General features: G+C 40.5%; 1 protein-coding gene across 2 annotated transcripts in view; it reads right to left on the bottom strand.

Moving 5' to 3' along the window:
- AMN1 (antagonist of mitotic exit network 1 homolog) overlaps positions 1 to 22,279 on the bottom strand; it is a 60,783-nt gene that overhangs the window by 23,523 nt on the left and 14,981 nt on the right. For both annotated transcript variants that reach the window (XM_006168058.3, XM_006168057.3), the window contains exons 3-5: positions 12,150 to 12,294; positions 5,568 to 5,785; positions 4,973 to 5,029 (exon numbers count right to left, since the gene is read on the bottom strand). In XM_006168058.3, the coding sequence (XP_006168120.1) occupies positions 4,973 to 5,029; positions 5,568 to 5,785; positions 12,150 to 12,294 (420 nt within the window). The remainder of the gene's footprint in view (positions 1 to 4,972; positions 5,030 to 5,567; positions 5,786 to 12,149; positions 12,295 to 22,279) is intronic.

Below are 22,279 nucleotides of genomic sequence, written 5' to 3' on the forward strand. Positions count from 1 at the left end.
AGAGGTTTTGCTATAGGGTGCGTGCGCTCACCAGACAGAGAGAGACAGAGAGACAGAAAGTGAGAAATCACCCCCCGGGGGGATGGCCACACCACAATCCCTTCTCCTCTATTCTCCTCTCGGGATCTTGGGCATGCATGCACCGGCATGAGTTTAAGCCACCGGGTCCCAATAAAAGTTATTTTCAAGTTATAAATAATTTAAAAACACAGACAACTTAATTTTTCAGAATAGGACAAATTAAAAAGAACATATTAAAATAGCAACAGACTGGGGCCAGCAGGTGGCATGGTGGTTAAACCCCACATGACCAACAGTAGTGTGAGTCCTGGACCTGGCAGCCTGAAAATCACGCTGAGCACATGTGCGTGTGTACCTAAAATCCCAAGAGGAGAATGGAGGAGAAGGGATTGTGGCATGGGCGTCCCCCTCACCAAGGGGGTGATTGTCTCTCTGGCAAGTGTATGCACTCTATAGCGAAAACCTAAAAATAAATAAATAGATAGAAAGCTGCTACATAGATCACCATGTGATTAAAAGGTAGAAATACCTTTGTTACCTACAAGAATATAGCCAGTAAAAAATTATTTAGAAGTCTTTATTTCAATTTGGATCAGAAATTGTGATAATAAAAATCCAAAGGTTAAAGCATATTCACTTTGTTTAAGAAGGAATTAAATTCAGGACCAGCAGATGGGGCAAATGGTTACATCACTGGATTCCCACATAGTAGACTGGGCTTCAAGTTCGGGACCTGGCAGTTTAAAACTCACGCCAGTTGCATGTGCATATGTGCCCAAAATCCCAAGAGGAGAATAGAGAGGAAGGGATTGTGGCGTGGCCATCCCCTCTGGGAGGGGTGATTTCCTCACTTTCTGTTTCTCTGTCTCTCTCTGTCTCTCTGGTGAGTGCCCTATAGCAAACATCTCTCCAAAAAGAAAAAAAATTAGTAAAAATTATTGCCCTCACCCTTGTGTTTAGGGTACAATTTAGAATTTAGGAACTTAATACAAGAATAATATGGTAATTACTTTTTTTAATTAAAAAATAAAAAAAATTATAACAGAGGGACCAGGAGATGGTGTAAAGGTTGTATCATTGGACTATCACAGTCAATGGTGGTTCAAGTTCTGGACCCAGCAGCTTAAAACTCACACTGGGCGTGCATGCATGTGTGCCCAAAATCCTGAGAGGAGAATGGAGGAAAAGGGATTGTGGTGTGGCCATTCCCCTGGGGGAGGGGGTGATTTCTCATTTCCCATTTCTTTGTCTCTCTGGCGAGCACATGTCCTACAGCAAAAATCTCTCAAAAAATTTTAAAAAGAAATAACTATATGTTAACCAGACAAGTAAGACTCAAATGTACAAATAACACAAAAAAGTAATAATTCAAGCAATGATTCAAGAAGTATTTTGGCAAAAACATGGCCCTGTCATTTTATTACAATAGGTTTTACTACTAACATTTATAACTTAACAACAGACTGCTTACTTCTATGGACTTGATGTGGCTTACTGTTAAAAAGCATGAGAGTAAATATGAAACAAAAACAAAACTGACAAAAGACACACACACACACACACACACACACACACCCCAAATCACTCAACTTGGAAAGGAAAAGACAAAAATTCTAGGAGAAAAGACTTCTTTTTTAAATTTCTTTTTGTTCTTTTTTTTTTTTTTTTAAAGCAGGGCTGGGGCGGACCGGACATCTCTGATGGAGAACGCCCCGGCCCTGAGCGAGCCCAGGTTTATTCTTTTTCTTTTTCTTTTTTTTTTTTTTTGGAGAGGTTTTTGCTATAGGGCGCGTGCGCTCGTCAGACAGACAGAGAGACAGAAAGCGAGAAATCACCCCCCAGAGGGGATGGTCACGCCGCAATTCCTTCTCCTCCTTTCTCCTCTTGGGATCTTGGGCACGCACGCACATGCGCCTGGCGTGAGTTTTAAGCCACCGGGTCCAGGACACGAACCGCGGTCGACTACGTGGGAGTCCAGCGACATAGCCATTACGCTAACTGCTGGTTCCCTTGTTCTTTTTTTTTAATTAAAAAAATTTTTTTTATGTCAGAGGGTGTGTGTGTTTGTGTGTGTGTGTGTGTGTGTGTGTGTGTGTGTGTGTGTGTGTGTGGAGAGAGAGAGAGAAAACGATTTTTTTTTTTGGAGAGGTTTTTGCTATAGGGTGCATGCGCTCACCAGAGAGAGAGAGACAGAGAGACAGAAAGTGAGAAATCACCCCCCCCAGGGGGGATGGTCACGCTGCAACTTCTCCTCCATTCTCCTCTCGGGATCTTGGGCACACATGCACACGTGCCCAGCGTGCGTGAGTTTAAGCCACTGGGTCCGGGACTCGAACCACGGTTGACTACATGGGAGTCTGATGACATAGCCATTACGCAACTGCTGGTCCCAACAATTTTCAACAGGGCCTAATCACATCACAATTCCTCTTCCTCCAATTCTCCATCCTGCCAGGATCCTGAGCCTACTGTGTTTTGGCAGCTGGGAGATTCGCATGGGATCAGCCATGTGGGATCTGTCTTCCTCTGCATAGCACTTAACTAATGGACAACTCAACCAACCCCAAAGGTTTATTATGTCAAAAGCAGGTTATAGCGACCAGCTGATGACATAATGGTTACATTGCTGTACTCCCACGTAGTCAACCATGGTTTGAGTCCTGGACCTGGTGGCTTAAAACCTCACACCATGTGTATAGTGTATATGCATGCTCCAAATCTTGAGAAGAGAATGGAGAAGGGATTATGGTGTGGCCATCCCTCCTGGGGGATTATTTCTTACTTTCTCTCTCTCTGTCTCTCTGGAGAGTACATGTAGGGTAACTACAGCAAAAATCTCTTAAACACACATACACACACACAAAACAGGTTATAGATAGGTATGCTAATGCAAATTTTTAAAAATGGAAAGTGGGCCTGAAGAATTCTCTGAGCCAACAAAATCAAAGGCTTTTAAAACAGCCTTAATGGGGGCTGGTAGGTGGTATGGAGGATAAGGTGCTGAACTCCTACATGTTAACCCCAGTTCAAGTCCCGAATTTGGCAGCTTGCTTTTTTACTTTCCCTTTCTTTCTGGTCAAATTAAAAAATAACAATGATAAATAAAATTAAATAAATAATTTTTGAGAGGTTTTTGCCATAGGGCATGTGCGCTCACCAGACAGAAAGAGAAAGAGAGAGAGAAAGTGAGAAATCACCCTCCAGGAGGGATGGCCATGCCAAAATCCCTTCTCTTCCATTCTCCTCTCGGGATCTTGGGCACGCACGCACACATGCCTGGCATGATTTTTAAGCCACCGGGTCCGAGACTTGAACCGAGGTCGACTACATGGGATTCCAGTGACATAGCCATTACGCTAACTGCTTGTCCCATAATTCTTAAAAACAAAAACAAAAACCAGCCTTAAACTTACTAAAGTTGCAAACATAGTGATACTTAGCTTAGGTCAACTTAATCCGGGTCATTTCTTTTTTTAAAATATTTATTTAATTTTATTTATTTATTCATTTATTTTAATTTGACCAGAGAGAAACAGAGAGAGAGAGAGAAAGTGAGAAAGCAAGCCACCAGGTCTGGGACTCAAACCGTGGTCGGCTATGTGGGAGTGTCCAGCGCCTTAGCCACTATGCCACCTGCTGGTCCCAATCCAGGTCATTTTTAAAACATTTTTTTTAAAGGAATTATTTTATTGAACTATATTTATTTATTTATTTATTTATTTTAATTTGACCAGAGAGGGACAGAACTTGAGAGAGAGGGAAAGTGAGAAAGGAAGCTGCCAGGTCCAGGACTCGAACTACAGTCAGCCACGTGGGAGTCCAGTGCCCTTAACAATCATGCCATTTGCGGGCCCCAATCTGGGTCATTTTTGATAAATGCTTGTGCTAGACAAAATTAAAGTCTAACCCCAGCCAATGAGAAACATGCAACTAACATATGATTACATGGCTAGACATTACCAACAAGGTACCTAAAGCATAAGGCAATTTTGTAATTGCAAACCAAAAACTAATTTTTTCCTTGGGCATTTTCCCAGTAAATATTATACTCTGAAATTTTGTCATCAGAATGCTAAACTTCTTTTAGTCTGGTGTTCCTCCAATTCATGAATTGCTTCTTACTCAAGTAATCTCTTTAAAATTTTATTGTGCGAGGGCCAGCAGGTGGTGTGGTGGTTAAGGCTCTGGGTTCTCACAAGGCCAACCATAGTCTGAGTCCTGAATCTGGTGGCTTGCTTTCTCACTTTTCTCTCTCTGGTGAGCATATGTGTCCTATAGCAAATTTAAAATAAAATAATAAATAAAATTAAATAAATTATTTAAAAAATTTCATTTGCCTCAGATTTTTTCTTTTAACAATTAAATGATCCCAAGAATTGAACACTAAATTTAAGATCTTTTTAAATGGTTGTACCATGTAACTATCAAGAAAAATAATATGGTGAGAGAATTAGTAGTCCTGTTAAAAATATCAGTCAGACATGGAACTCCAAAGATTATAACTTCACACTGATAAATGCTCACAAGTCTTTATTCATATTATGACTATATTCAGGGCCCAGCAGGTAGCATGGTGGTTAAGGGTGCTGAATTTCCACATGGTCGACCCTGAACCTGGTGGCTTGAAAATCACAACAAATAAAGAGGTAAATAAATAAATAAATGTTAAAAAAAAAAAAAAAGACCTTTTGAATTTGTTAGAATCTAAAACTTCTAGAAATAAAGGAACAACTTTCATTGGAAGTAAAATGGGTCTATTTTAAAGCACATTTATTTTATCTCTTAACTTTACTAGTTTTTCTGTACTTTGGGAATAAAGAGGTGGAGGGGAAAAAAAACATGAAATGCCTAATTGATAAGGCACTGGTTGTCTAATCGATGTTTAAAAATAATTTCTGAGAACAATATAAAAATGTAATTACCATCATCTTTATAGATATTTGTAACTTACCTCTAGTTTCTTGGCACAAGGTCCACTAACGAGAGCAACCACACCATTGTCAGATACCTAAGCAAAGGGAAGACGAAACATAGCCCATAAATGAAAATGATGGAAGTAGAATGTTCTAAAATGTATTTATCATTTAGATACAGTTTTATTGCCTCCCATTCAGCAAACATGTGATTTAACCAGACATACTTCAAATAATCGAGGGAAATATGCCAACCTATATTGCATTTATTTAACTACTGAAAGCAAGAAGTGATCAATAATTTCGACAACTGGAGAGGTAAGGCATTTGTGGGATGCAGATATGGTTTATTATTTGTTGATGAGGATGTGTGTATGTTCGCAGCTGGGCTGGACTGAGGTGTGTGTCACACTGGGCAAAGTCTCTTTACAATCTAAATGATGTATAGCGATTAACTGTATAAATAATAATTAAAATTAATAAATAAAAAATATTACAAATAAAAAAAAAGTCACCATAGCAGCAAAATAAATAAATAAGTAAATTTCAACAACAAGAATTATGTTCTTCCCATTAGTTATGAAATGCACTAGGCACACAGTCTACTCTGTCTCAAGGCTGTATTTTATTTACCTGAGTAGCTGAAAAGTCAACGCACTGCAAAAATGGGCAGCTTTCTCCTAACGCATGCAAAGACACATCAGTGATACTCGAGCAGCCGCCCAAATCGATGATCTTGAGCAGCTGGCAATTGCGAGCGAGGGCAAGGACTCCTTCATCAGTGACGTGGCAGCATCTTTTCAAAGAAGCTTCATGTAGGTTTGGACAAGATGAAGCCACAGCTTTTATTCCTGGGAAAACAGAGTTATGTATCAACGAGCTATTCACGTGTGTGTGTGTGTGTACACATATACGTAATAGATACCATATGACTGATTTCCACTTGAGCAATCATGAACTGTACGTTAATCTTTTTCAAAGTAGTCCACCTGCAAGAATATGCTTATTTTCCAGTGATGTCATTATTCAGAACTCATTTGGAGTGTTTCAGGAATTTGCTACACAGCCTGCCATGGATTTTTCCAAATAGCTGCAAGAAATGACAAGTCTTTATTGTTCACAAGTAGATTTGCTTTTAGGAAACAGCCAAAGTCATTCAGAATGAAATTAGGTAATTAAACAGTTGATGGTGCTCCTTTTGGTTAAAACAAAAGGTTTTTTTTAATAATTTATTATTATTATTTATTTATTTTAATTTGACCAGACAGTGAGAGAGAGAGAGAGAGAAAGAGAGAGAGGAAAAAGAGAGAAAGCAAGCCACCAGGTCCAGGACTTGAACCATGGTCCGCCATGTGGGGGTCTAGTGCCTTTAACCACCATGCCATCTGCCAGCCCCAAAACAAAAGTTTTAAAGTAATAAATTTCTTGTAAACTCTAAAGGGAAATCAAAAGTTAAATTGCTCCAATTTTTTTCCTTTTTAATTTTTCTAGGAGTGCATGCACTTGCCAGAGAGAGACAGGGAGAGGGAGAGGGGAAAAGCACCCCCTCCATAAGTGTGGTCACACCACAGTCCTGCTCCTCCATTTTCCGACTTTGTCAGGATTTGGGGCACTACACACGTGCTGGGCATGTTTTCCAAGCCATTGGGTCCCAAATTGGAGCCACACCATACACCATGTGGGATCTGGTTTTCTTTCTTTCTTTCTTTCTTTTTTAAAGTAGAGGTTTTTGCTATAAGGATGCGTGAACTTGCCAGAAAGACAGAGAGAGACAGAGAGATAGAAGGCGAGAAATCAACCCCCAGGAAGGATGGCCATGCCACAAGCCCTTCTCCTCCATGCTCCTCTCGGGATCTTGGGCACACATGCACACACACCCAGCGTGAGTTTAAGTCACCAGGTCCAGGACTTGAACCACGGTCGGCTACATCAGCGACATAGCCATTACACTAACTGCTGGTCCCGGGATCTAGCTTTCTTAACCATCAGGCCATACACAGGTCTCCCAAATATCTTAAGTAACAGTTTTGACACCTATCATTAGGAATCACATCTATACCTATGCATAGACGCCCTGCCCCTCTTGGATTCTGTTCTCAAACAGAGATGTCCTTTCTACCACCATGATCCTGTTAGTCTGGACCAATTTTTTTTGTCATAAGGTATGTGCATTCACAGAGGAGAGAAAAGAGAGAGACAGTAAGAGGGAAAGTAGGAAATCACACCCCCTACCACCACAAGTGATAGCCACGCCACAATCCCGGCTCCATTCTCCTCTTGGGATTCTGGGCAAGCACACACATATGCCAGGCTCGATTTTCCAGCCACTGGGTCCAGGACCCCAACTGTGGTTGACCTTGTGAGAGTTCAATGCCCCAACCACCACGCCACCTGTTGGTCCTCCCCCACCATCTTACATTTTATTTTGTGTCAAGAGAGAAGTCTTTATGTCTAATTAAACTGGAAACATCCTGAGCATACTGGAGACTAGCATATGACACTATCCTACATAAATAAAGGTGTGCTTTAGGGATCCCGAACACTTCAGTCCTGGACAAACACTGTAGTAGTGTTAAAAAGATTCCTTCATGGGAAAAATACAGAAAATACGGTAAATTCATGGTGTGATAGAAAAAGCAGTCCAAAGCCATCTGTGGACAAGGTTCGTCTAAATTTTAAAGGCCTCAGGAAAGCAAATGCCTGAGAATGTGGTTACACCTCACACCTCTCGGAATTATCCCTTTAAAAATATGTTTTGGTTTACATTAAGAAACTGGGGTGCTATAAAGGACTGTAGATTTTACAATGTGACCCCCAAATTTCTTCCCAGTATTCTTGAGTTTATGATGTAAAGATAGTCGATCAGTTGCCTGTGTTATTTTACTTTCTTAACTGCCAGAAGGCACGCACACTTGCCAGAGAGACAGAGGGAGAAAGTACTCTCCTGCGGGGTGTGGTCATGCTGCAATCCGTTCTCCTCCACTTCTCCACCCTGTCAGGATTTTGTGCATGCAGGCACATGTACCTGGCATATTTTCCAAGCATTGGGAGCATTCCCAGAATTTAAACTGTAGTCAGCTATGTGGGATTTCTGTAGTCAGCCATGGTTATATCAGTGGACTTTCATGTAGTCAACCATGGTTCAAGTCCCAGACTCGGCAGTTTAAAACTCATGCTGGGCACGTGTGTATGCATGTCCAAAGTCCTGAGAGGAGAGTGGAGAAGGGATCGTGATGGGGGAGTGATTTTTGCTTTCTGTCTCTCTACCTCCCTCTGTCTCTCTGGCAAGTGCATACACCCTATACTCTCTCTAAAAACAAAACAAAACAAAAGAACCTCTCATCCCAGCTCATTTTCTGCAACCCATTTCTGGGACTTCTCCTTGCTTGGGAGTTCTGTTCTTCCCTCTCTTTTTCTTTCCTTTCCTTTTACTTTTTTTAAGAATTATTTTATTTAACTTTATTTATTTATTTTAATTTGACCAGAGAGGGACAGAGAAAGAGAGAGAGAGGGAAAGTGAGTAAACAAGCTGCCAGGACCGGGACTTGAACCACGTGTCATCTGCTGGCCCTCCTTCTCTTTCTTTCTTACTAATCTCTCTTGGCTACCCCTTCATTTGTCCGTGTCTCTGATTCCTTGTGAGTGTGGGACAAGAGCCTGGACATCTCACCTGAATCCGGAGCTGGTGTTGGGCCCGCACACCCCACGATCAGGCACCATTGGTATGCAACCTGTAACCTCCTCTCTACTGCCCTTCTTGTACAAACCACCTTCTCTGCTGTCCCTTCTGTGGCCACATGTCCAGGGAACCAGATTTTGTCCATCTAGGTAGTTTGTCTAAAGTCTTGGCACAAATAAACCACTTTTATTTAAATTATTATATCTTAGTCTTCCTTTCAGGTTGACAATTGGCAGGTCATTTTGATTGTTTTCCATAATTTAATAAAGAATGCTTACTTATATTCAGTGTCCAGCACAGATACTGTGCAAAAATACGCAATACGTTGGTCTTTGTCCTGGCACAGAGCTCAAAAGAACCCTTGACATTTCCTGATAGAGGAATCTCCTGTTATTCATAATGAGCTATTTCTGATCGTTCTCGAGTTTATGCTAACGAAGTGGGGCCCACTACATATTCTCAGGATAGGGCCAGTCTTCAGAAAGAATAATGATGAGAGGGTGAGAACTTTCAGCCTCACTCACCAATCTCTAGGAAGTAGTGGTGGAGTGGGGACTTAGCTCTATAAAAACTCTTGCTCAAGGACATGTGAGGAGCTTCTGGAAAGGTGAAAGCATCCACACACCACAAGGGCGGTGCAATTCAATTCAACGGGGACAGAAGCTTGCGTGCTTGGTACCCGTCCAGGACTTATCCCATAAACCATTCTTCTGTATCGTTTATAGTATCTTTTACAGTAAACTGGCAAATGTAAGTAAATTGTTTTCCCTGAGTTCTGTAAATCACGCTACCAATTTTGAACCTGAAGAGGTTGTGAGAACCGCAATTTATAGCTGGTCAGGCAGAAGTGCCAGAGGCCGGGACTTGTGACTGGCGTCTGAGAATATTCAGCTGCTATCTGCAGAGTTGAACAATGGCTTTGTGGAGAAAAAACCCACACATTTGCTCTCAAAAGTATGTTAGTTGAAAAACATATTTTTGGTGGAGAAGTCTTATTAGTGGATTACTATTTATGTAAAATTTCCAAATGTATATTTATTTGTAATATTATAAATATCCTAATTTGCTAGCCAAGAGGATTGCAAAGTTCAGCCAACTTACAACAGGAAAAGTCAAACAATTTTTAACCCTGTTTGGGATGGCCACGCCACAACACCTTCTTCATATTCCTCTAGGGATTTTGGGCACACACGAACACATGCCTGATATGATTTTCAAACCACTGGGTCTTGGACTTGAACCATGGTCAACCATGTCACCTGCTGGCCCCCATTCCTGTTTTTAATATGTTTTTTTTCCCCTCTTTTTTATATTATACTGTAAGGGTTAACTGGTGCTTGTAGCTTCTGTAACTAATGTAATCTGTAACTATTATAACAAATAAGGTCATAACCCTGATTGCTTACAAGAGAAAACTTAAGCTGCTTGCTTTAGACCACAGTCACAAAAATGTATTTAGGACGGGGATCTCAGATGAGAATGTTTATTAAAGGGACATCATGTAACAGGATAAATTGGGAAAACTGTGATAATGTTTTGTTTACCATAATAGTTCCTCCTAGATGTTTAGATTGTTTTGTTAAACAGAGACTTAAAAGAAATATGGTTTTTTTTCTGGAGAGGTTTTTGTTATAGGGAGTATGCGCTCGCCAGAAAGACAGAAAGCGAGAAATCATCTCCCAGGGGGGATGGCCACGCCACAATCCCTTCTCTTCTCAGGATCTTGGGCACACACACACACATGCCCAGTGAGAGGTTAAATCACCAGGTCCAGGACTCAAACCACAGTCGACTACATAGGAGTCCAGCAGCATAGCCATTACACCAACTGCTGGTCCCTAAATGAAATACATTGTTAATCTATCTGTGTATGTCACAAGGCCGAGTTAACAGATTCAGTGTTGCCCTAAGAACAGAAACAGGGTGATAAACATCATGTGAAAGGAAAAGATGCACAGAACGATTTTGGGAAAATCCTGAGGGTAAGAGTGACACTGAACTGGCTAAATTAGTTTAGGTGACAATGGATAAATGAGAAGTGTAATGGTAAATAACCTGCTGGAAATTTCCGTTCTAGTTTATTGTGGGTTTGTTAGTTGTGGGCCACTCCTTGTGCTTGAACACAGCTAAATAAACTTTTCTCCCTCTCACTCTCGATTATTCATAGAAATGGCTGCCAGAGAAACTGGGGGCGGGGAGGCACAGATCCTTTCTGAAGAAAAAAATCTATACTGCATAAGAAAGGTAAAAATCCACTGATTCCTATAGTAGTGACACTGGAAAATGGAGTTTGTACTATTAAAAAAAAAAAGAAAAAAAAAAAAAACATGCATCACAGGCTAGCTAGTGGCAGAGTGACTAAGGTGCCTGGATCCCACATGGTCACCTGCGTGGCTGAAATCCCAGATCCAGAGGCTTGAAAAACATGCCAGGAATGGGTGCATGCCTAATATCCCAAGAGGAAAATGGAGAAGGGACTGCAGCATGGCCATTCCCCTTGGAGGATGCTTTCTCACCCTCCACCTCAACCTTCTCTGGCGAGTGCACACACCCTGTGACAAACTCAAAAACAAAACCAAAAAAATCCCCCAAAAGGCAAAAAAACCTGTGCACTGCACAGACTGATTCTAGAATGCCTGGTAATTAATTTAACCCTGATGATGATGAATTCTGCTGTAACATTATATCAAAAAAAACCCTTACAACGTCTTAACTGGCCATTTCTTATTCTACCATACCAGGCAAAGTATTTAAAATGCAGAGATGTAAATCCTTGCTTATTTTAAGATGCTTAAATACAAGACAGTGACTTAACCAATGTATGTATGTATGTATTTATTTATTTTGGACAGGTTTTTGCTATAGGGCGCGTGCACTCTCCAGATAGACAGAGAGACAGAAAGTGAGAAATCATCCCCAGGGGGAATGGCTACGCTGCAATCCCTTCTCCTCAATTCTCCTCTCGGGATCTTGGGCACGCATGCACACACACCTGGCATGAGTTTAAGCCACTGGGTCCGGGACTCAAACCGTGGTCGACTACATGGGAGTCCAGTGACATAGCCATTATGCTAACTGCTGGTCCCATCAATGTATTTATTTGTTTTTCTTTCTAGAGAGATTTTTTGCTATAGGGTGCTCACTGGAGAGAAAGAGAGAGAGAGAGAGAGACAAAGCAAGAAATCACCCCCCAGGGAGGATGACCGCCCCACAATTCCTTCTCCTCCATTTTCCTCTCAGGATTTTGGGCATGCACGTACACATGCACAGTGTGAGTTTCAAGCCTCCAGGTCTGGGACTCAAACCATGGTCAGCCATGTGCTAGTCCCAACCAATGTATTTCTTAACATTCAGCACTGGTTATAAGCAAAAATTCTAATTTGAATTATTTTTCTTAATCTGAATATTTTTGATAAATATAATTTCTACCTCTTTGACATCTTTGTGCTTTTTTGGGACATATTTTCCCCTTATTTGCTCCAAAATTATACCTAATGGTGAGTAGTAATCTCCCAGTTTATTGTTACTGAACGTACCTTCTGAAGTTATGGAAATTCTGTTTTCTTTTGAGAAACTTAAATTTAATTTCTTCAGTTTCTTGCAGTTGCACAAATGCAGGAGAGCACTATCTGAAATATCACAGCTTCGTAGGTCTAGAGTTTGGACATCAGGATGTAAAATCTGTAATAAATACATGATTTTGAAAAATTAACTTTTTCTATAATATATATATTTATATAAATTTATATTCCACACTTAATGTTTTCATGGTCATACATGACAAGTGGAAGATGAAAAATACAGCAAAGAACACAGAAAAATGTCCATGTGGAGACAGACACATAAACCAGGAACCAAGTTTACCTCTGGCTGTAAGAGCAGTTTTCAGGACCCCCAAAGTCCTTACTGGGACATGGAGCACTGTCGAGATGTTGGCAGGACCCCCTAGACTGCAAAAGCCTAATCAAGGCGGCAGTGCCAGAGTGTCTTCTGATGGTTCCCCACTGTCATTACAGACTCAGCTCTGTGTGTCTCTGCCCAGCAGGTCAGATGTCATAGGGCACTAACGTTGTTTATGTAGATTTAAATTCTTTGTCATTATTTTTGAAAACTAGTACAGGGGTCAGCAGATGGTATGGTTAAGTGTGCTGGACTCCCACATGGCCAACGATGGTTCAAGTCCCTGACAGGGCAGTTTGCTTTTTCACTTTCCCTCTCTCTCTCTGATTCTGCCAATTGGTGGTCAAATTAAAATAAAATTTAAAAATTAATTAATTAATTAATTAAAAAGAAAACTAGTACAAACAAATCTAGTATTATTGTTTTCTTGAGGTCAACAAATAACGGATCAATTTCTAAGTATTGAGTTCTCTTCCTGAGGCATTTTCTTTTCTTTTTTTCCCCAAGATATAAATGGCTTTATTTTTCTGAATATAAAAGCAATGTATTGTTATTAGTATGATAAAATTTACTTATTTCTTTCACAGAAGAAAGGGAGCGGTACCCTTGACACGGCCTTGCCACACCATGAATCTCTCCACATCATTCCAGCTAGCCATGAATGCCCAGCATGGTCAGGTTGACCAGGGATCTGAACCTCGGGCCTTCCACACGGCTCCAATATTGTGCAGTGGTGCCCAACTACCTGTGCCACTATGGCTTGTCCAATGTATTATCATCAGAAAACATTCAGACAATATAGAAAAATGATAATAAGTGATAGTATTCCCACGCCGGGCGCGTGTGCGTGCATGCCCAAGATCCCGAGAGGAGAATGGAGGAGAAGTGATTGCGGCATGACCATCCCCCCTGGGGGGTGATCTCTCACTTTCTGTCTCTCTGTCTCTCTCTGTCTGTCTGGCGAGCGCACACGCCCTATAGTGAAAAAAACAAAAACAAAAAAAACAAAAAAACAAAAAAAAACCCCAACAAAATAAATGATAGTATTTCTATTTATTGGGTGCTAACCAGGAAGGGTAGTAGGTGTTAAATGCATTAATTATGTCATTTGATATTCTTGCCCTCTCCTCTCTCTCTCTCACACACACCCTGAGAGATCACTCGTTGCCATTTTATAAATGAGAGAATTGTGGTACCAAGAGCATGAGTAACCAAAACAAAGAATGCAACCGAAAAGGAAAGGAGCAGAACCGAGACTGGGACCCAGGTCCTCCTGTTTCTAAAGTGCATGCTTTTAACCACTACAGCTAAAATTACACATAATACCAATACCCAGACATAAATATTATATTAGTTTTAACTTTCTTTTTTTTAGTAAAAATAAGTTTAAAAGAAAATTGGGGTCAGCTCATATGCTGTATAAGATGAGCCCTTTTTACAACATCAACTTTTTGTAGTTTTATAAAATTCCATTTTATCCACACACCATAACTTATTAAATGTGTCCTGCACTGGCAAACATTTAAATGGAACATTTCAGTTGATTTAGGAGACAAGACAATATAGGGCAGCGATTAAGAACATGTACTCCACGGGGCCAGCAGGTGGCATGGTAGTTAAGGGCGTGGAACTCCCACATAACCGATAGTGGTTTGAGTCCTGGACTTGGCAACTTGCTTTCTCACTTTCTCTCTCTCACACACACACAACCCGTCCCTCTCTAGTCAAATTAAAATAAATGAATAAGTAAATAAAGTTAAATAAGAGGCCAGTAGGTGGCATGGTGGTTAAGGACGCTGGACTCCCACATGGCTGACCACAGTTCGAGTCCCAGACTTGGCAGCATGCTTTCTCACTTTCTCTCTCTCTCTCCCCCCCTCCCTACTCTGGTCAAATAGAAATGAAGAAATAAATAAAGTTAAATTTAAAAAATAATAAATAAATAATAAAGTTAAATAAAATAATTCTAAAAAAAAAGAGAACATGTACTCCAGGGGCCAGCAGATGGTGTAGTAGTCATGTCACTGGACTCTCACATGGTCGACCGTGGTTCAAGTCTCAGATCCAGTGGTTTAAAAATCATGCTAGGTGCATGTGTGCCCAAAATCCTGGGAAGAGAAGGAATTGTGGTGTGGCTATCCCTCCTCAGGGGTGATTTCTCACCTTCCCTCTCACTGTCCTTGTCTCTGTCTGTCTCTCTGGTGAGTGCATGTACCCCAAGGCAAAAACCTCTTAAAAAAAAAAAAAAAGAGGAGGAAGTGGAACTCTAAAGGCAGAATGCATGATTAACTTCTATTTTCTCACTAGAAGCAGAATGCATGATTAACTTCTATTTTCTCATGGCTCCTGAATACCCTCATTATTAAAATATGAATAAAATGGTTAAGGTGATTTGCTTAGGATATATGCTGAACACAACTGTTAGCAATTTTTATTATGAATATCATGATGACTATATTTGTATAACTTTCTGACTACTATTTTACTGAGATTTATACCAGAAGTAAAATTACTGAGTCAATGATAAGTACATTTTTAGAGAGTTAGTGCCAAGCTATCCTAAAAGAATTTTACCAATTTACACTCTAACCACCAGGAGTAAAAGACAGTTTTCCCCATACTATTGCCAATCCTGGGTATTAATTTTTAAGCATTTGCTGCCCCCCTCCCCCCAAAAAAAGGGCAAACTGTCCTTTTATATGTTATTGGTGATTTTTATTTTTATTTTTTAATTTATTTTCCAGAGAGCATGTGCGCTTGCCAGAGACAGAGAGTCAGAGAGAAAGCACCCCTAAAGGGGTGTGGTCAGGCTGCAATCCATTTCTTCCATTTTCCATCCCATTAGAATTTGGGGCACACTCACACAGAAGATGTTCAGTATGTTTTTCAAACTGCCAGGACCAAGATTCAAATTCTGTTTGGTTATGTGGGATCCAGCTCCCTTAGCCACAAGGCCATGGGGCCAGCTATACATCCATACACATACATATATATACACATACATATATACACACATACATATATACATATATGTGTATATATGTATGTATATATGTGTATATATACACACATATGTGTGTATATATATAATTTTAATTATATATAATTTTTTAGATTTAATTTTATCTATTTATATTTTTAAAAGAATTCTTTTATCTAACTTTATTTATTTATTTTAATTTGACCAGAGACAGAGACAGACAGAGAGAGAGAGAGAGAGAGAAAGTGAGAAAGCAAGCCGCCAGGTCTGGGACTTGAACCAGTCGGCCATATGGGAGTCCAGTGCCCTTTACCACCATGCCACCTGCTGGCCCCTATCTATTTATCTTAATTTGATGAGAGAGAGAGAGAAAGCAAGCCTCCAGGTTTAGGACTTGAACCATGGCCTGTTATGTAGGAGTTGAGCACCTTAACCACCATACCACCTGCTGGCTTTTTCAAAAAGTTTATCTTTCATTTCATGAGTGACAGAGAAAGAAACAGACAGAGAGACAGCACCCCCACACTGATGCCATGATCCACTCTCCAGCCTCAGCCAGGCAGGATCATGGGCACATGTATGGCTGCCATTCTCAGGAAGGTCTCCAAATACAAACCAGCAACTTTGCCAAGTAGGTCCACCTCACAAAGCACCACGCCTTATCTGTGCCACTGTCTGGCACCAAGAAATGTATGTTTTTAAATTTTGTGTGTTTTACTTGTTTCTTCCCTGAGATACAGAAAAAGAGAGATAGCACCCCCAACAGGATCTGGACACTGCAGTCCACCCCACCACTCCTCCCATCTCACCCAGCCCCACATTATGGGACATGTGTGCCTGGTGAACTCGGGGAAGTCTTTGGATGTGAACTGGTAACCTTCCCATGTGGGTCTGCCTCACATCTCACCACTGCACCACTATCAGGCCCCTGAAGTTTATATTTTTATGTAATAAAATCTACCCATCTTTTTATTCTTCGTTTCTAACTTTTTAAAAAGGCCTTTTCCATTTAGAGCCTGTGTAAACACTTAGGAAATATTTCAAAAAAAGCCATCCAAAGATGTGTAACTTTGTAACAGATGTTATAACTAGCTTTTAAATAATTTCATAAGCAGGACTCTCAGGACCCGCAGTTAGCTTAATGGACACCCATGTAGTCAACTGTGGTTTGAGTCCCAGACTCAGTGGCTTAAACTCACGCTGTATGTGTGTGTGTGTGCCCAAGATTCCAAGAGAATGGAGAAGAGATTGCAGTGTGGCCATTCTCCCAGGGGGTGATTTCTCTTTCTTTCGGTCTTTCTGGCAAATGCACATGTCCTATAGTAAAAAACCTCTCAAAAAAAAAAAGGAGTAAATAAGCAAGACTCTTATAAGAATGAGGCTTCCAGGGACAACACCAAGGAAAATCATGCTTTTGTTTTTCTATTTCATTTATCCCCTTTACCCTTTTTTATTCAGATAAAACTGGGTTTGGGGCCAGCTGGTGGCATGCTGGTTAAGGCATCTGGATCCCAATGGCCAGCTATGCAGTTCAAGTCCTGGACCCAGTAGCCTGAGAAACACATTGGGCATATGTGCATGTGTGCCCAAAATCCCCAAAGGAGAAACAGGAGAAGGGATTGCTGCATTACACCTCCCTTGGGGAGTGCTTTCTCACTTTTCCTCTCTGTCTCCAGTGAGTACACATGCCCTCTGGCAAATTTTATCTAAAAAAAATTAGGATTTGACATGAAACAAAAATTTAAATCACTGAAATGTAAGCTAAAACAATAGAAAGAAATGGACATAATGGGGAAGTGAGAAAAACCACCAGTTTTCTGTCACGTCATGTCTCACCTCTGAGTCACACAGAGCCATTATGGACATCAACAGGACCATCATAATAAGGCCCTCCACGGAGCCAAGTAGATATACTTCTAAAATGTCTATGTTCAATGCACGCTAACACAAAGAAAGTAAAGCATCAAAGGCACATCAGGTGAAACTCTGAAGACGCACTGAGGCGCGACCTCAGTGTCAAGTTACAGGGCGAGTCTCTGAGAGCCATCAGGACAGCTTCCTTCTGTCCACAGGCCCGTGCAGTGTCCAGTCTAAGCAACAGCAGCTCTGGTCTGCGGACAGTGGTGATGGTGGCACTCCCGGACAGGTGTCAAAACAGAAGTAACGTGGACACTGTGAACTAGTACTGTCAGGTTTTGAAACACAAATATTATGTTGGAAAATTCATGACGTATTTTTTTTTTTTACATTTGTCTATGTCTATGACCCAATAGCAAAAATACAAAAGGCAACATCTGAGTAATACTTAAGGAATTGTGTACTATGCTATTTAACAATCTTAAAAAAAACAAGAGGCTGAAGGTTAAACTGTTATCCAAGGAGGTGTTTGTCAGAATGAGGAGTGATTATCACTTTCTGGTGCTTGGGCCCTCTGCCTTCACTCCAGCCCCTTACTAGCCCTCTTCACCGTAGGTCAGCTGGAAAGGGCTCACACAGACTGGGGTCTGGCCTCCTTTACTCCTCCACTTCACAGCTACTGAAGGGGTCAATAATCACCCTTATTTCTCTTAGATATTAAACTGGATTTTAGGCAGCACCTGGGAACTAAATTAACAGAAGGGAGATTAACAAGAGAAAAGCATACAAAATTTATTAGTTGTACAAATACATAATGGGTGTCTTTATGAGTGTGAAGTTCAAAGCGAGGTGCCAAAGTGAGGTGCGTTTGTACTTTCAGACAAAGAACAATAAATTGGTGAAGGAATGACAGGACAAAGGGACCTGTGGACCAGGGCGGTAAATTCCAGGGATGTCAGCAGGAGATATATGAAGGAATGTGAAGCTAGTGGAAGATAAGGGCTGGTTCAGTAAGTTTATTTATTCAAGTTCATTGCAGGTCCAATTACCGTGTTCTGGTTATAAAGACTATTTTTTTCACCCTGGTACGGAAAGATACCCCTCCCAGAGGAATTTTTATGGCTTATCCTATGTAGAAAAAGGGCACAGGACTTTTCTATAGCTACAATCCCTCAGGTGATTGCAGTTGAGATAATCAGTACACCGATTTGGCCAGTTAGGGAACTGCACGTCCTTAACTCCTGTGTACATGGGGAGTTATATGCCCACAGGCCAAAGCTAGAGAACACAACTATTTTAAAAGAAAACAAACTGGATTATTGATCTTAAGAACCAAAGAACCAAAGGGCCCAAAGAGGGTGATTCTTTTTTGGGAACAATAAAAAAATTCTTGCATCTATTTATAATATGAGGGTTTTTTTTAAAGAATTATTTATTTAACTTTATTTATTCATTCATTTAATTTGATCAGAGAGAGACAGAGAAAGTGAGAAAGCAAGCCACCAGGTCCAGGATTTGAACCGTGGTTGGCCATGTGGGAGTGTCCAGCACCTTAGCCACCACGCCACTTGCTGGTCCCTATATGAGGCTTTATATGTGTGTTATTATTCTTTTTTAGAAAGAAACTTATATCTTTACCCTTTGTGTAACATATTGACTTTCATGGACTAATTATTTTCCTTGCCCATTACAACTTTTAAACATTAACATGACGTCCAACAAAATAACTCATTTTTTTAAACCAGTATGTTAATTTCTCATAACTTCTATTCCTACTCTTTAAAAAACACACACACACAGATAAAATAACTTACATCGTATATTGAAAAGCTGAATTAGAAATTATTTCATTCTGTTATTAAGGGATGAAAAATAAATTCATACTTAATTTTTATTATTATTAAGAAAACTTATACAAAAACACCTGAAAATAAGTCAGTAGGAAAAGATTACAATGCCATTGGATCAAGCCAGACAATGTGAGAAGCCTGCCCGTATTAGTTGGCTAGGGCTTCCATAGCAAAGTATCACTAACTAGGTGGCTTACAACAACAGAGATTCATCCTCCACATTGTGGAGGCTAGGAATCTGAAATCAAGGTGTCTGCAGCATGAGCTCCTGCTCAGATCTCTCAGGGAGAAGCTGTTCCGGGATCTCCTTGGTGTTTCTCTGCCTCCATCTTACAGTGTTTTCTGGTATTTCTGTGTCTTCCCACAGCCATCTTCTTATAGGACACCAGTCACATTGGATCAGAGGCCCACTCTTCTCTGGGATGACCTCAGCATAACTGATTACATCTGTACTGACCCTGTTTCAAAAGGTCACACTCAGAGCTACTTACTGGAGGTTAGGACTTCAGTACATTTTTTGGAGGGAGATATAATTCAACCTATAATACCACGTAAGGGTTGATTGACTATCTAAGAAAATGTACCATTGTTGGGACCAGCAGATGGCATAATGGTTACGTCGCTGGACTCCCACATAGTCAACTGCAGTTAGAGTCCTGGACCCGGGGGCTTTACTTCATGCTGGCTGCCAAGTGCGTGTGTGCGTGCCCACGAGTCCGAGAGGAGAATGGAGGAGAAGGGACTGTGGTGTGGCCATTCCCCTGGGGGTGATTTCTTGCTTTCTGTCTCTGTCTTCCTGGCAAGCACATGTGCCCTATGGCAAAAAAGAAAAAAGAAAATATATCATTGTTTGATCTCCTACTTACTATTAATTAAAGCAAAGATCCTTACAACTTTATGATCCTGTAAAGTGAAATATTACAGAAAACTGATAACATGCAAATGCATTTCTTTCTTTAATTCTCTCTCTCTGTCTCTCTCTCTCTCTCTTTCTGTTTGCTACAGGACGTGTGCACTCACCAGGAAGTGACAGAGAGAAAAAATGAGAAACTACCTTTCAGGAAAGATGACCTCACGGCAATCCTTTCTCCTCCACTCTCTTCTTGGGATTTTTATGGCATACATGTGCACATACTCGGCATGTTTTTCAAGCCACCAGATCTGGGACTTGAACCAGGCAGTCAGTCATGTGGGATCAAGCCATCTTAACCTTAGTGTTAACTGCTGTCCTACAAATGCATTGTTTTCTACAGAGATGCAAAGAAAGCCTTAATAGTTAGTTTAAATGTCCTACAAGACATTATCCAACTTTGTATTTAATAAGCTCATTCCAGCTTTGTTTTTTCCACGTGTATATGAGTGTGTATAGATAAATATCGATTTCTCAAATACACTTTACTATTTTTGCATCTGTGCTGGTCCTTTTATTAATGAGTTATTTCAATCTTTGGCACATGTTTACTATTTGTGTAATTACCTTTTAACATTTCTATAATTAAGTTCAGCACACTGAAGATTAGTATAAAAGGGTAGTTTTCACATGACTGGACCTTTACAAAGTTAAGATAAGAAAATTATTTAGTAAATGTAAAAAGTATAAGCTTCTCTTTCAATCAAGAAAGAACAGCCAGCTCTCCTTTTTTACAACTGTTTCTCAGCACAAGGCCACCTCTCCTCCATTAGCCTGAGTGCCCATGGGTTTTCCTTTTTTTTTTTTTGGAGAGGTTTTTGCTATAGGGCACGTGTGCTTGCTGGAAAGACAGAGAGAGACAGAGAGAGACAGAGAGACAGAAAGCAAGAAATCACTTCCCAGGGAGGATGGCCACACTATAATCCCTTCTCCTCCATTCTCCTCTCGGGATCTTGGGCACGTATGCACACATGCCAGGAGTGAGTTTAAGCCACCGAGTCTGGGACTCAAACCACGGTCGACTACTTGGGAGTCCAGCAACATAGCCATTATGCTAACTTCTGGTCCCCCCATGGGTTTTTGTTCTGAGGACCCAGATTACTACTTCTGGCCAGCTATGTTCTCAGTCTCAAGCTCATATGATTTTCCAAGAACCACAGTAACCATTCTGAAATAATCTTCATAAAACCTCTGCAAGTGGTTACTTTTACCTCCCATTTCACAGTTCAGAGACTTGAGGCTCTGTGCTAGAAAGAGTGGCAAAACTGGACATTTAACTTGGGTTGGAAGCCCTTGCTATATTAACTGCTTTATAGAAAGTCCAGTAAAAAGGGCACAGGTGTCCTGAGGAAGGTTAGCTTAGCTGTAGGGAAGGGAAGTAAATATAAATTAGCAGCAAAGAGAGAAGAAACCAGAAGAATGGAATGTGTTTAGAAGAGCAATTTTTTTTTTCTTTTTTGGAGAGGTTTTTGTTTGTTTGTTTGTTTGTTTTTTTGTCTATAGGGCCCATGCACTCCCCAGAAAGAATGAGAGATTCAGAGAGACAGAAAGCAAGAAATCACTCCCCGGGGGGATGGCCATGCCGCAATCCCTTCTCCTCCATTCTCCACTCGGGATCTTGGGCACACACGCATATGTGCCCGGCGTGAGTTTAAGCCACTGGATCTAGGACTCAAACCGTGGTTGACTACATGGGAGTCCAGCGACATAGCCATTACGCCAACTGATGGTCCCTAGAAGAGCAATTTTTAACTGCCAAACTATGAAATCAATTCAGTAGACTGTGATAAACATCAAAAAAAAAAAAAAATTGAAACAGGACAAAATAGAATAAAAAAATACCAAAGTCTACTACACACAGAATTGTTACATGTAAGTGTGGGCTGAATCACAAGGTAATACATATTTCTTTTTATAAGTCTTGACCAATAAGGTAAACATTTTTTTAAAACTTGGAGATTAAGGTACTGATACCATGAAGACAAGGGAAGTAACTGAGACAAAGGTGGGAGAAGATTTTTTAGGGTTACATATGGGCATTTTGATTATCTACAGAAAAAAATCCTGATATTTTATATTGTTAAGTGATTACTAATTCTATTTTTCAGAGAATTTTGCTATTTGGCACATTTGGTCGCCAAAGAGACAGACAGACAGAAAGTGAGGAAT

Source organism: Tupaia chinensis, unplaced genomic scaffold, assembly GCF_000334495.1.
Source record: "Tupaia chinensis unplaced genomic scaffold, TupChi_1.0 Scaffold145519_1, whole genome shotgun sequence".
Lineage (NCBI taxonomy): Eukaryota > Metazoa > Chordata > Mammalia > Scandentia > Tupaiidae > Tupaia > Tupaia belangeri.